Consider the following 15,291-nt stretch of genomic DNA (forward strand, 5'->3'; position numbering starts at 1 on the left):
GTGTCTAAAGAATCTATGAGATTAAGTGAAACATTATGGGGTGATCCTTACCGGGTCCTCCTATAATTGCGCAGTGTATACAAGTTGTATATAATTTCAGATTGAATAGACCTTCGAATAAGTGATCCTACTCTAAAAACACAACCAAACAAGGAACAGGAAGTACAACACAGATCACCAATTCTAAGTCAATAAAATCTCAATTATATAAAACCTTGGGAGTATACACTCCGAAATTATAGACCTACCAATAAGGGTCTTTTAATTTTCACATAAGTTATTTATAGTGCCTAAAATACTCCTATAGTATTTTAATGGTATGAACTTGGTAAGTTTTAAACTTTTTGTTATCTTATAGCATCATAAAATACTCCTATAGTACTTTAACTTTATGTTCTGTTCTAGAAATCATTTGCACAAAGAGTTAGGCAAGTTTTAAGTATGTTGCGACACCACATCACTCCCAAACACATGTTGGTCATATGTCAAATAAATATAGTTGATCAGACTATATTGATCCCAGATATGATTACATAATTGTCGAGGTTTGACCGTAGTGTCCAACCTTTAAATACTTTTGTTTCGTTCTTTTTGTGATACTTGTTCTAGTATATATATATATATATATATATATATATATATATATATATATATATATATATATATATATATATATATATATATATATATATATATATATATATATATATATATATATATATGCATGTATGTATATTTTTATAAAAATATTGTTATATTTTAAAAATATACTTTTAGTCAGAGCACTTCGGCCCCATTGTATTTATAGTTGTATATCTTTTATAGGTTGATATACTTAGTTCACTATAAATAATGCTCTGATACCAATCTGTCACACCCCCAAACCGGAACGGCAGAAACGTCCGGGGGTGGATGACTTCATGTTAAGTATCACAACATATGCATCGTAGTAAAACAAGCAACAACATCCATTGCATTACTATTAAAGTGTTTACATTATATTCAATTCACATAAGATTGACTCCAAAAGTAAATAACAAAACAAGGACATGAAGCTACTATGTTCCATCTTCTGAATCCCGTTGCGTGTACATGTCTACTAGTTTCCTGAGAATACAAGTGATTTTGAAAGTGTATCAACATTTAAGTTGGTGAGTTCATAAGTATTTTCATTATAAAGAGTATACTCTTAATTCTTTAGAAAAGTTCGTCTGTTCGTCCAGAAAATCCTATATTTTCTGATGTGATGAATGATAAGTAAAAATGACACTTACAATTCCTTCTATGAGCACTTAATGGATACAAGCTATATACAATCCAGATCAAACAGACAATCGATTGTGTGAATCTGCCCTAAGCCCACAACCAAACAAAGAACAAGAAATGAGGTGGAGGTCACACATCCCATTGTTTGTTAGATATTCATTGTATATAACCCTAACGTATTCACTAGGTGCTTACGGAGTTAACTGTAATAGTTCTTTAAGATATGATAAAAGTATTCCTTAAGAAAATCCTATATTTTCTTTAGTAAAATGTTAACCACAATAGTTCCTTCTGCAATTACTTAGTTTATACTAGCTATATATAACCTAATATCGAACGGACAGTTAAATGTGTGAATCTGCCCTAAGCCCACAACCAAACAAGGAACGGGAAGTAAGGCGGAAATCACACATTCCACTGCCTATTGGATATTATTTATATATAACTCTGATGTATAAACTAAGAAATTATAGAATTAACCATTTAAGGTCCTTTATGTTATACTAGTTTAATAATAAGTATTAAACCTTTTGTAGATAAGTTTCTAGTTTCACTTACTCTACTGTGAAACATTGGTTTCAGTAATGATTGTTAGTGTTTTCAGAATGTTCTAACGAAAAATGTTTACCTTTAAGATAATGATGTTTACCATAGAAAATCCTATATTTTCTATAAAACCGACTGGTAGTCTTAATCGTTCCAAGATCGAAAAGCACAAATATAATTAATATATTTACTTTGATGATATCTACTTTTGTTGATAAGTTAAACTGAATCAAGACTTGTTTACCCTAAATACCTGGTACGGCGATACTACCCACCTATGATGACTTAATACATACGAGTTGTATATAACCGAGATCGAACATACAGTTGAATGGGTGAATCTGTCCTAAGCCCACAACCAAACAAGGAACAAGAAGTAAGGCGAAAGTCACACATTCCACTGTCTACCGAACTTCAGTTTTATCTAACCCTATGGTCTATACATTGTAATCCCATAGTTAATACCCCTTGAGATTTGTTGAAGAAAAAGTATATTACTACGTAAATATATCGTTTTTATCTATTTGTGAGTTTTATGACCATACTAATTGGACCGGTTAAACACGACATTTTGTAGGCGTCGATAAAGAATATGACATTTGTCACCCCTTGGCTTGCCTTCCGGACTGTAGCTAACAGTTGGGATGTGGGATTGTCAGTCCTATATAGATCTATACACAAACTCACGCTCTCCCTCCAAGAGACTCTGGTTCATAAGGGTAGTGTTAGATGCATTTTATATGCATCTTTTAGCACAATTTCCTACGTATTTCATTATAAAAAGCTAATTAATTCCCGATTATTATTATGTATTTCGTGTTTCATGATTATTTTGAAGAATGCCTGTACTGATCACGTTTGTTATGACTTTTCAGTGCCATTTGGAGCACATCATGATTGCGCAAGTTCGGGATGCGTTTGTGGATGCTTTGGAGCTTAAATGGAGTCTAGACCAGGGAGGGATGCCGGGAAATGATCAAGAACTGCTTGGAAGGAGGAACGACGATCAAAAGAGCCAAAAAAAAGTAACATGCGATCGCATCTAGTCTCCTTCCGATCGCAGGTATGCCTTTGCGATCGCAGGTTGCCGTCGAGGTTTTGTTGAGCCAAAAAATTCATCAGCTGAGGAAAAAAGAAACTTGCGATCGCAGGTTGCGCCCTTGCGATCGCAGATTGGTCCATTTGCGTCGAAATGGCAATGTACTTCATTAAAAAATCCCGTGACACGTTTTTGGGTGATACATGCGATCGCAGGTATGCCCTTTGTGATCACAGGTACGGCGTTTTGACAGCTAGACGTATAAATACAGCCTGATAGTCTTCCAGTAACCCTAACTGGCGATTCTTGGCGATTCAGAGGCGATGTTCAGAGGTTTTCAAGTGAAGAATGCAGATCTAAAGGAGACGATTCGATTCCTATTCATAGTTTAGTAAGATTTATCGTTTAGATTCTATTTCCATTGTTTGTAATCCGTTTTTAGCCATGTCAGGCTAAAAACTCAGATTTCAGTTTCGCAAGACGTAACCTTTTCATATGATTAATCATTAAGCACTATGTTTAACTATGATTACTGTTTAGTTTGATCAATTCTGTGTTAAATTGAGTGTTTGATTTTGATTTCAATTTCTGTTGGCCACTTAAATTGTTTGTGAATCATTCTAGTCATCTGGTTGTTTAGATCCGTAATTGTCTACATTAATTAGTAAAAAGTGACAAGTATTAGATTAATTCTGAGTTTAGGGTTAACTCTAATATGAAATGATCAAACAAGTTTTAACGCCTCCGAGCTTATTAGAGGTATTGAGCTTTATTGGGAATTACACTGTGTCTAATGCAACTTTTCTTAGTTAATCAATAGCTTGTTTGGTTAATTTAGTAAAAAGTTAGATTTACTCAAAGAACTTATTTTGATTAAATGAATTTTTGTAATAAAGGTCATTAGAGCTTGTTAATGAACTTTAGTACCAGTTTAAACAAGTGCATAGTCAAATATTGTGTTGAAGGTTAATTATATGATTAGGGGAGTCACCGCGAAACTGGAATTGCTTTCTCTTATTTGAATTTTCACCGCTTTAAATTTAGTTATTCTTTTGTCATTTTCGATTTCTATTAGTTTAATTTTCAGAAATAACCCCCCCCCCCCCCCCCGTTTTTATGTTTATTGCATTCATCAAGAATTAGACCACACCTTACGCAAGAGGTGTAAACATTAGGACGTGTCCCTGAGGATCCGACCCTGCTTACATGTACTACCTGTTAATGCAATAAAGCAGTTTATTTATTATTTTTATTTGTTTAAATCGTGTACGACGGCGGCCTTAACAAATTGGCGTCGTTGCCGGGGACACGGTAAAACACTAATAGTTTTATGCCAAGATCTTCACGTACATGTGATTTGATTTTTGATCCAGAGATTGAGAAGACTGCTAGGAAACTAAAGAAGGAGGCAAAACTCCGGAAGCACAAGAACCTCCTCCTCCCCCCCCCCCTCACATTCCAAAACACCCACACCACAAGGCACTCCCTTGTGGAACGAATCTGAAACCTCATTTCAACCTTTTCCAAAAGCACCACCTACCTCACCAGTTAACAGCCCGTTCAAAACCTACTCCTCATCATCTTCAGACAAACCCAAACTCACAGACTCTTCTTAAACTAAAACAGAATTCACCATGAGTGACAACGGAGACGATACTGAACAGACTCTATGAGAATGGGCAACACAAGAGGTTACCCAACAACCTTTATGTATCACCTTTCCAGAGGCACAAAACTTTGAGCTCAAATCCGGTTTAATCCATTTGCTGCCCCCATTCCGAGGCCTTGAGAATGAAGATCATCATAAATTTCTCAAAGAATTCCATGTCGTCTGTTCTGGAATGAAGCCCCATACGGTTACTGAAGACCAGATCAAATTAAGGGCATTTCCCTTCTCAGTTCAAGATGCAGCAAAGGAATGGCTATATGACCTCCTGTCTGGTTCAATAACAAGCTGGAACGAACTCACCAAACTTTTTCTAGAAAAATATTTTCCTGAGGCGAAGGTGTCAAATCTACGCAGAGAGATTCTAAGTATAAAGCAAGGCAAAAGAGAGGCTCTCCATACTTATTGGGAGTGATTCAAGAAGTTGTTAGTCCGATGCCCACAACATGGCATTAGTGATTATCAGTTGTATCAGTGTTTCTGTGAAGGATTGATACCTATGGAGATGCGACTTATAAATGCATCAAGTGGAGGGTCACTTTCAGACATGACACCAACAGAGATCAGGGCATTAATAGAGAAATTCGCCAATGAATCAAAACATTCAGCAACCGAGGAAGAGTGGTACCCAGACCATCCAAGAGGAGTTAAGGAGATGAGAAATGCCCACCTAGAATCCCAGATTTCAAAATTAACTAAAGCTGTCCTTTTGTTGACAAAAGAAAAAGGTATAGAGCTAAAGGTCAAACCTTACGGGATCTGCTGCAAAACCGGGCACCCAACTGATATGTGCCTATTACTTCAAGAAGATACTGAAGCTGTGCAGGCTATGGGAGGATTTCAGCAAAGGCATTTGATCAACATCGCAACAACCAAGCTTGGGGAGGGCCTCAAAATAACAATTTTCAGCAAAGAAACCAATACCAAGCTCCACCTGGGTTTCAGCAATCTTTTCAGCAGAATCAACACCAAAGCAATTTTCAGCAACCACCTGTTCAGTCACAAGCTAGTAGTTCTAACATGTCTTTGGAAGACATAGTTAAAAGTCTTGCCACCAGTACCCAAGCTTTCCAGAATGAAACAAAGTATAGCATCAAAAATCCGGAGCAGCAGGTATCACAACTCGCGAACTCCATGAGCAAATTAGAAGCACAAACCCAAGGAAAATTCCCATCTCAGACTGAGAAAAACCCGAAGCACAATGCTTGTGCTGTCACCCTCAGAAGTGGTAAAAACTATAAAGGACCAGATCAGCAAGAAGATGAGGAAGAAGAGATCGTGGTTGAGCAAGAATATGAGGCAACTGAAGAGGTGCAGAAAAAAGATGGACCTGCTGAAGCTGAAGTAAAAATTACCCCTCCTCCTTTTCCCTCAAGACTGAAAAACACGAAAAAAGAAAAGGAAGATAAAGAGATTATGGATTTCTTTAGAAAGGTTGAGGTAAATATTCCCCTTCTTGATGCAATTAAACAACTACCCCGATATGCTAAATTTTTAAAAGAGTTGTGTACTTCAAAAAGAAAATTAAAAGGAAACGAAACAGTTAAAGTAAGCGAGAATGTTTCAGCTGTTTTACAAAAAAGGCTACCCCCAAAGTGTAAGGATCCAGGAGTATTTACTGTTCCTTGCAAGTTGGGGAACCTTTTAGTGCCAAGAGCTATGTTGGACTTAGGAGCTTCTATAAATGTTTTGCCATATTCACTTTTTAAAACTATTGGGGTATGGCCATTAAAAAGAACAGGAGTCATCATTCAGTTAGCTGATCGTTCTCTGGTGCACCCAAAAGGTGTGCTGGAAGACGTTTTGGTTCAAGTGAATGAACTCATATTTCCAGCTGATTTCTATGTTTTGGATATGGGAGATGACGACTCACCAAATTCAGGTTCTAGTCTTTTGGGGAGACCATTTTTAAAAACTGCCAGAACCAAAATAGATGTTTATGATGGTACCCTTTCAATGGAATTTGATGGTGAAGTTATCAACTTCAATATTTATTATGCCATGCGTTACCCTGATGATGTTTTAGCCCTTAATTTCATTGATGTAATTGAACCATTATCTGTAGAATATTTTGAGATTGCTAACCGTGAGTCACTAGCATTAGTGCTCCACAGAAATTTGTCTATTAATGCAACTCAGGTTATATCAGAAAATTATGTGGTTGATAGAGAAGTTCAAGAGATGGCAGCTCATATGGACCAGCAGAGAAAGTTGAGGTATGGTACCCAAATTCTTAAATTACCAGTTTCTAACTCCAAGCTTTTTCCTTCTGTAGTGCAAGCCCCCATCTTGGAGCTGAAGACACTTCCAGAACACCTAAAATATGCATATCTTGGAGAAAAAGAAACATTACCAGTTATCATATCCAACAAGCTATTAGAAAAAGAAGAGTTAGAGTTGATCAGAATTTTGAAGAAGTATAAAAGTGCAATTGGGTGGACTATTGTAGACATCAAAGGACTCAGCCCATCTCTATGCATGCACAAAATTTTGATGGAAGAAGATTATAAGCCATCGCGAGAAGCCCAACGCATATTAAACCCACCAATGATGGAGGTGGTTAAAAAAGAAATTATGAAGTTACTGGATGTTGGGATGATATACCCACTTTTTGACAGCAAGTGGGTCAGCCCAGTTCAAGTTGTTCCTAAGAAGGCTGGAGTGACAGTGGTAGAGAACAAGGAAGGAGAGCTGGTTCCAACTCGGGTTCGGAACGGATGGCGCATTTGTATTGACTACGGAAAATTAAACGCAGCCACCCGGAAAGATCATTTTCCTCTCCCATTCATAGATCAGATGCTAGAGAGGCTTGCTGGAAAATCCCACTACAGCTGCTTGGATGGATTTTCAGGTTTCCATCAGATTCGAGTTGCTCCAGAAGACTAGGAGAAAACGACTTTCACCTGCCCTTTCGGGACATTCGCGTATAGGCGTATGCCATTCGGACTCTGCAACGCACCTGCTACCTTTCAAATGTGTATGGTTAGTATATTTTCTGAGTATGTCGAAAATACCATAGAAGTCTTCATGGATGATTTTACCGTCTATGGAGACTCCTTTGATATTTTTTTTAAAAACCTCACAAAAATTTTACAAAGATGTATAGAAACAGACCTGGTCTTAAATTTTGAAAAATGTCACTTTATGGTTGACAAAGGTCTGATTCTTGGACATATTGTTTCAAAAAGAGGTTTGGAAGTCGATAAAGCAAAATAGATGTTATAAAGAGCTTACCCTACCCGAAGAATGTTCGGGAAGTGCGTTCCTTTCTTGGCCATGCAGGGTTTTACAGGAGGTTTATAAAAGATTTTTCAAAGATATCAGTTCCCATGTGCCAGTTATTGCAAAAATATGTTGAATTCGACTTCAATGAAGATTTCAAGAAAGCTTTTGATGTGCTGAAAAATCTTCTTACTTTTGCCCCCATCATTCAGCCCCCAGATTGAAGAACGCAGATCTAAAGGAGACGATTCGATTCCTATTCATAGTTTAGTAAGATTTATCGTTTAGATTCTATTTCCATTGTTTGTAATCCGTTTTTAGCCATGTCAGGCTAAAAACTTAGATTTCAGTTTCGCAAGACGTAACCTTTTCATATGATTAATCATTAAGCACTATGTTTGACTATGATTACTTTTTAGTTTGATCAATTCTGTGTTAAATTGAGTGTTTGATTTTGATTTCAATTTCTGTTGGCCACTTAAATTGTTTGTGAATCATTCTAGTCATCTGGTTGTTTAGATCCGTAATTGTCTACATTAATTAGTAAAAAGTGAGAAGTATTAGATTAATTCTGAGTTTAGGATTAAATCTAATATGAAATGATCAAAGAAGTTTTAACGCCTTCGAGCTTATGAGAGGTATTGAACTTTACTGGGAATTACACTGTGTCTAATGCAACTTTTCTTTGTTAATCAAGAGCTTGTTTGGTTAATTTAGTCAAAAGTTATATTTACTCAAAGAACTTATTTTGATTAAATGAATTTTTGTAATAAAGGTCATTAGAGCTTGTTAATGAACTTTAGTACCAGTTTAAACAAGTGCATAGTCAAATATTGTGTTGAAGGTTAATTATATGATTAGGGGAGTCACCGCGAAACTGGAATTGCTTTCTCTTTTTTCACCACTTTAAATTTAGTTATTATTTTTTCATTTTCGATTTCTATTAGTTTAATTTTCAGAAATAACCCCCCCCCCTTTTATGTTTATTGCATTCATCAAGAATTAGACCACACCTTACGCAAGAGGTGTAAACATTAGGACGTGTCCCTGAGGATCCGACCCTGCTTACATGTACTACCTGTTAATGCAATAAAGCAGTTTATTTATTATTTTTATGTGTCTAAATCGTGTACGGCAGCGGTCTTAAAAGGTAGACTTCCACTGGTACTTATGTAGGTACACGAAGACGTGTCTCACACACTAGATTAACGACTTTACAAGTAATAATGCGAAAACCTTTTTATAAATAACGGATAAGTTCATAAAAAGATCATTTTTGTTCCATAAACTATACTTATTATAGTTTATAAGCTTATTTCCATGTTTTAACAAGTTTCATGTTTTAAATACATTTTAATGGTAAGAAAGACATAATGAGCAATTTATATTTTAAAACACCATATTTATAAGCATAAGAAAGCCTTTTGTGTGATTGATATCACAGGCAAATATTAACACAATTTAATTATGTTCAAATTGTATTACCCCCCTTAAAAGCATTTAAAACCATTTAAAAAGGTAGATTATAGGGGTATGAACTCACCTTATGTGGGTGATTCAACTGAAGATTCGATATAGGATGATAAGTTCTACGAGTGACGTCCCGAAGCACAAACGAGTCCTATTTAGTATATTATGACATATATATGTATATATTTAGTGAATTTAACCATAAATATAGCAAGGAAACGGATCGAGTTGCAAGCTTAACTTACAAAATAGGGTGTTAGAAGCAAGAATGGAAGGCTGAATGTAGTTCACGGCCCACTCTTCGAGTTCACGGCCCAAGAACACTTGGTGCTCTTGAGTTCACGACCCAACAAGCTTGAAGAATGATGAAGATGCAAGTGTTTTCGGCCTAGAAATCCCTAGAATGATGATGAAATGATGAACACCTTAAATATCGAAGCAATATTCTAAGAAAAGTTGAAGGCTTGAAGATGATACTTGAGAGAGAATTGTTGGAGTTTGCGGCCATGAGTGAAAGAATGAGGAAAAATCAATCTCACTTATATATATATATATATATATATATATATATATATATATATATATATATATATATATATATATATATATAGGGTAAGGGTTCACGGTCGGAGAGTTCACGGTCCGAAGAGTTCACTACCGAGGGTTTACGGACGAGGTGTTCACGGCTCTGAAGTTTCACGGCTCGGATGTTCACGGCTCCGATGTATAAGGTTGCGAGGGTTTGTGGTCCATGCGAAGGCTCTCGGTTCCTAAGGCTTTTCCTCCTTAACACAGTATATTATAATAAGATAATTAAAGGATTAAGTTTGACTTTTGTTGACCAAAGTTGACTTTTATAAGAATAAAATTGTCGGGTTGTCACATTGTCCGTTCTTGTTTGATGAAGGCCTTATGGTAGATACATCTATTCAAAGGTCTATTTTATTGTGATTATGTGCGACCCACATTCAATGAGCGGTTTTCGGTATCGGTAGAGACCTTTCTGGCACGTGTAAGAAGAGAGTTCCTACGAGAGCCTTGGAAGTACCTTAGTACTTTGTGCGTTTTGTTTATCGCAAGGACATATGAGTGTAGTCATAGGGAGTTACTTAGAGGATTTAGGATGATTCTTGAGGAAATTGTGAATAGGTATGGAAGGTAGTATTGGGCTCGTACCACCGAAATCATAGAATCCATACTCAAATCAAGGAGAGTCACAAATATTCTAAGAAGCTTGTAGTGTGAGAGATTCTTCGGGTATGTTCTGATCTTTTGTATTGTTGCCCTTTAGTATGTTGGTGATTATTCGAGGAGGTTCTAGTTTTGGGTTCCAGCTTAGGCTATAGCGTTGAAACGATTGATGAGAGAATACACGAGTTTATCACACCGGAGATCACACACGGTATCATGGATTCGACACTTGTGATGTTCAGTACTATCAAGGGATTATGGAGTTACTTGATGAGCACTTAGGTACCTTTCACGTAGAGATAGTATCTAGTCAGTTTGGGGCACACACTCTCACTTATCGGGAGTTTCGTGCTTATTGGGCTCCTGAGTTCTTTGGAAAGAAGGACCCCGTTGCTAGCCAACGATGGATCATGCACATGGTGAGTGCCTTTTAGACAAGATTCTACGATGAGGGATCGAAGGTCATGTTTGCAGCATGCCTTCTGACAGATAGGGAACGAGACTGGTGGTAGGAGGTACGCCATGCTCTGTGAGCAGAGGTCATCAAGGCTATGACCCAGACTGATTTTGTTACTAGGTTCAGATTGAAGTCTGTACCTATGATTGAGGTGCAATAGTTGGCGAGGGAGTTTCATGACCTTCTTCAAACGACAAAGACTATGGTGAAGAAGACTAGGTACCATGATATGCTGAAGGATGACATCAGGGAGTTTGTCAGTATTTCGAGCTACAAGATCCTGGAGGATATGATCGACAAAACCCGGGAGTAGGAGATCGAGTTGGAGCTTCGGTCGAAGAACAAGCCAAATTAGGTTTAGACAATAAAGGGTCCATCAAAGAGGCCAAGACTTTGATTCTTGATCTAGAGGCCAACAAGGTTGTTGCCGATATGGAAAGTATGGGAGAACGCATGAGGGGAGTTTTCATGAGAAGGGAGGAGGCTGCTTCCATTACGGCCAGGTTGGGCACTACATTAGAGATTACACGTGAGGAGTATTAATATGCTTTCACTACAATTAGACAGGCCACAAGAAGGTATATTGTCCGAGATTGTTAGGTGGATCGGTGAGGGTACCCACTCCAGCTACATTGAGGATTACTGACGGTCGTGAGGGCAAGGCGGAAGCTCACATAGTGAGGAGTCGAGCGTTCCAGTTGAAAGACGAGGTGGCTCAAGCAGTGCCAAATGTGGTCATTGGTATGTACATATTTATTCTTTTACTACTTTCATTATTTTATGCTAATGTGTGACAACCCGAAATAATAGGGTCAAGCAGGGTCTAAATTGTAACCCTATTACAATGAGAACCTTGAAAACCATGAGAGCATAAGTGCATGTATATGGAAGTATACACTTTGGAAACCACAAACAAGGCAACCACTTGAAAGTAAACAAGTTTATCAAAGCAAAAACTAGACGAATCGATTTGATTAAGAATCACAGAAGATAGATATAAGAACTTGTATTATGTTTCTACCTTGAATGCTTGAACCTTAGGGCCATCATTTTTAGCTTTCTAAGCACAAGAAACATATTCCTATTTATAAAAATCATCTAAGACCATAAATCCTTTTCATTAAGCCATGTGTGGCCGTGAACTACCCTAGAGCCTAAGAAATGGCCATGAACACCATCCTAGGGAGCTTTTGGCCGTGGACCACCTTGGTGGACCTTCATTTGGCCGTAAACACTAAATGAAAACACATTTGGGGCGTAAACACTTCCCTAGAAAGTATCTTGAGAGTAAACACTTCCCTAGGAAGCACCTAGGGCGTAAACACAATAAGGACTCCAAAACTTGGCCATGAACACTTCCCTAGGAAGCATCTTGGGCGTAAACTCAATTCTAGAAGGCATTATGACCGTGAACTCAAATCTAGGAGGCTTTTAGGCCGTAAAAAACTCCATTCCATGGGGTTTATGGCCATAAGATGTGAATAAGAAAAATACATTTGACTTTATGATGCAACATTTCAACCATTTTCAAGGCTTTCACGGGTAAACACATATTATCTACCAGATAACTAAGCAAACATCTTCTCAACCTCCACCTCCTTACTAGAAGCGTAAACCCCATTTCTAAATTCACAAACTCATTTCACTTTCTGTGAACTCCTAAATCACACTCAAACATATTCCAGATTCAAGTCTTAATTCTTCAAAGCATTCCCTAGTTCCTAGTAAGTATTTCAAGTTTTGGTTTGTGATTCTACATATTATCTTATTTAATTCATCATATTTACACATAAAGTTATGTGTTAATATTCTTAGGATATTCCAAGGTTCAAAGATTTTATCAAACTCTTCAAGTTTTAGGATTTGAACTCCTCATCATCTCTCGAAATCATCCACCAAATCAACTAAGGTGAGCTTCATACCCCTATTTTTGAGTTTTCACTATTTTGGGGGAGTATACAAGTCAAAGGTCTTGATATCTTAGTATAATTGCTTGTCTATACATGTATGTTATGTTGTGTGTATTTAATATTATGAAACTCCATATGAATAGTCCAAAAACTCGAGATTTTGGTTAAGTCTCAAGAGTTTGGACTATATTTCACATAATATTTGTTGCTTAGAAATAAAAACTAGTGTTTATATGAACTATAATTCATAAAACCTAATGTCAAGAATCACAAGGATTTTTTCAAGGAAATTTCCTAAACAAGTTGTTGGACATAATATTTTGAAGATGTTAAATTATGAAAATATTAATATCTTCGACCATTTTCGGCCAAATATATATATATCAGGATCATTTTTGGGACATGGGATAAATTTGAGTAATTTTTGAACATTTCGATTTAAAATGGACCAAAAATGGAATTGTTTGATAAATAAGAGACATTTTGGAAATTTTCCATAAATATGAGCCTAAAATGATTATTTTAGAAGAAATGTGATATTTTCAACAACCCTTGTATTTTTGGATCACTCATTACACTTTTTGACAATTGTGGGTCTTATTTGATAATTTATAAAAAGGAAGGGCATCTTTTGACACATTGATAATATTGAGTCAGTTTGACAAATATGATTTAAAGTGAATTATTTCATTAAACAAAACGAAACGAAACACCTAGTCAACGAGCACAACTAAAGGTATGAAACGAAACAAAACACCTAGTCAACGAGCACAACTAAGGGTATGAAACGAAACGAAACACCTAGTCAACGAACACAACTAAGGCTATGAAACGAAACAAAACATCTAGTCAACAAGTACAACTATTGTTATTTATTAAATCAATAACGGATTCCAACTATTTGCGTAAATATTTGTTAGTATTCTAGTCAGACGCATCTTCACCGTACCTAAATAATAGTGTACGTTTAAAGTCCTGTAAGAGTTATAACCAGAGTCTCCTGGAGGGAGAGCGGGAATTTGTGTATAGATCTATACAGGGTTGACACCCCCACACATTCGCTATTCGCTACAGCTAGACAGGCTAGTCTAGGGTGACAAATGTCTTCAACAAAACCAACGCCTGAAGAACGTCTAGACAGGCACTCCGTCATATTAGTATGGTTATAACGACTCACTAAGAATATAACAGTATTATTTGGAAATTTACGTGGGAACACATTACGAACAGTTTGCACATTGTGTTGATCGTCCCCATGCATGGTATTAATTGTCCACATTCGTTGTGTTGATCGTCCACATGCATTGTGCGGATTGTCCACAAACACATGTTGATTTCACATACCTCCCCGACCTTGGGTTTTTAAGAACACAAACAATTATACAATTTACGCTGATCACATCTTTTGTTTGTAATCAATTTTGATTTTGAATATCTTGAATGAAACTTTATCACACAAGTCTTAGGGTTTTAAGACTGCTATTTTTGTATATCAGAAATATAGGATTTTCTGGGGAAAAACGAATTTCATAAAATTTTCAAAAAGTTATGACTAAAACACACACGTAATTATACTTAATTGGAAACAAGACCTACAACTATTTTATACAAGAAAATATTGGATTTTCTGGGTTTCTAAACTATCAAAAAAATTTATACAAAAGTGTTTATGAAGTCACCAACATATTATATGTTGACGCTTTTCAAACGACTTGTATTCTCAGGAATTCAGTAAGGAGGTTATGGATCACGGATTCTGGATTATTTTGCTGTAATTTGGAAGTTACTTACTAATGTCTTTTTGTGTAATTTGAGAACAAATACATAATATAAAAACAATGTAAGTTTGTTATCTCAATGTATGATGTTTGGATTTGCTATGTTTCATTTATATTCAATTGTTATGATACTGCACTATGACGTCATCCGCCCCCGGACGTTTCCGTCGTTCCGGTTCGGGGGTGTGACATAATGCTTCTTGTGCTTGTGATTAGGGATGTTCCAAGTCAATGGTATACCTACTCTTGTTCTTTTTTATTCAGGTGCTACCCGATCACATGTGTATCTTGCTTTTAGCAAGAAGTTTGATGTTGACCCAGGGGCACTGGATTTTCCTCTAGAGGTAGAGATCACCGACGACCACACTGTGAGTGCTTCGAGGGTTCATTAGGATTAGGTATTGGAGATGTTTCAGGTCTAGTTTCCTATTGATCTCGTCCCTTTTTCTATGAGAAGGGCGAGGATCATTGTGGGTGTGGATTGGTTGAGTCGGTTTAGGGCTATGATAGACTGTGAGTATCAGCTAGTGCGAGTTTGAAACCCAAGTGGAGGAGTATTGACTGTTAATGGAGAGGGAATATGGGTCAGTCCAACCATTTATTCAGCTTTGAGAGCTAGGAGATACTTACAGTAGGGGTGTTCATGGTTTCTAGCTTATTTTGTTGACACACAGGATGAGGGAAAGATAGAAGTTGTCAACACAGTTGCCTGAGCTGTTGGACAAGAGATTTATCAGACCGTGCAG

General features: G+C 36.8%; 1 protein-coding gene across 1 annotated transcript in view; it reads right to left on the reverse strand.

Moving 5' to 3' along the window:
- Positions 1 to 987: 987 nt before the first annotated feature.
- The window catches only part of LOC145117809 (beta-fructofuranosidase, insoluble isoenzyme CWINV1-like), a 31,639-nt gene continuing 17,335 nt past the window's right edge, over positions 988 to 15,291 (reverse strand). Inside the window, exon 7 of the mRNA XM_079054140.1 lies at positions 988 to 1,107. Within this exon, the coding sequence (XP_078910266.1) occupies positions 1,003 to 1,107 (105 nt within the window). The 3' untranslated portion in view covers positions 988 to 1,002. The remainder of the gene's footprint in view (positions 1,108 to 15,291) is intronic.

This window comes from Lactuca virosa, chromosome 5 (assembly GCF_052849685.1).
Source record: "Lactuca virosa cultivar CGN04683 chromosome 5, Lactuca_virosa_CGN04683_v6, whole genome shotgun sequence".
Classification (NCBI taxonomy): domain Eukaryota; kingdom Viridiplantae; phylum Streptophyta; class Magnoliopsida; order Asterales; family Asteraceae; genus Lactuca; species Lactuca virosa.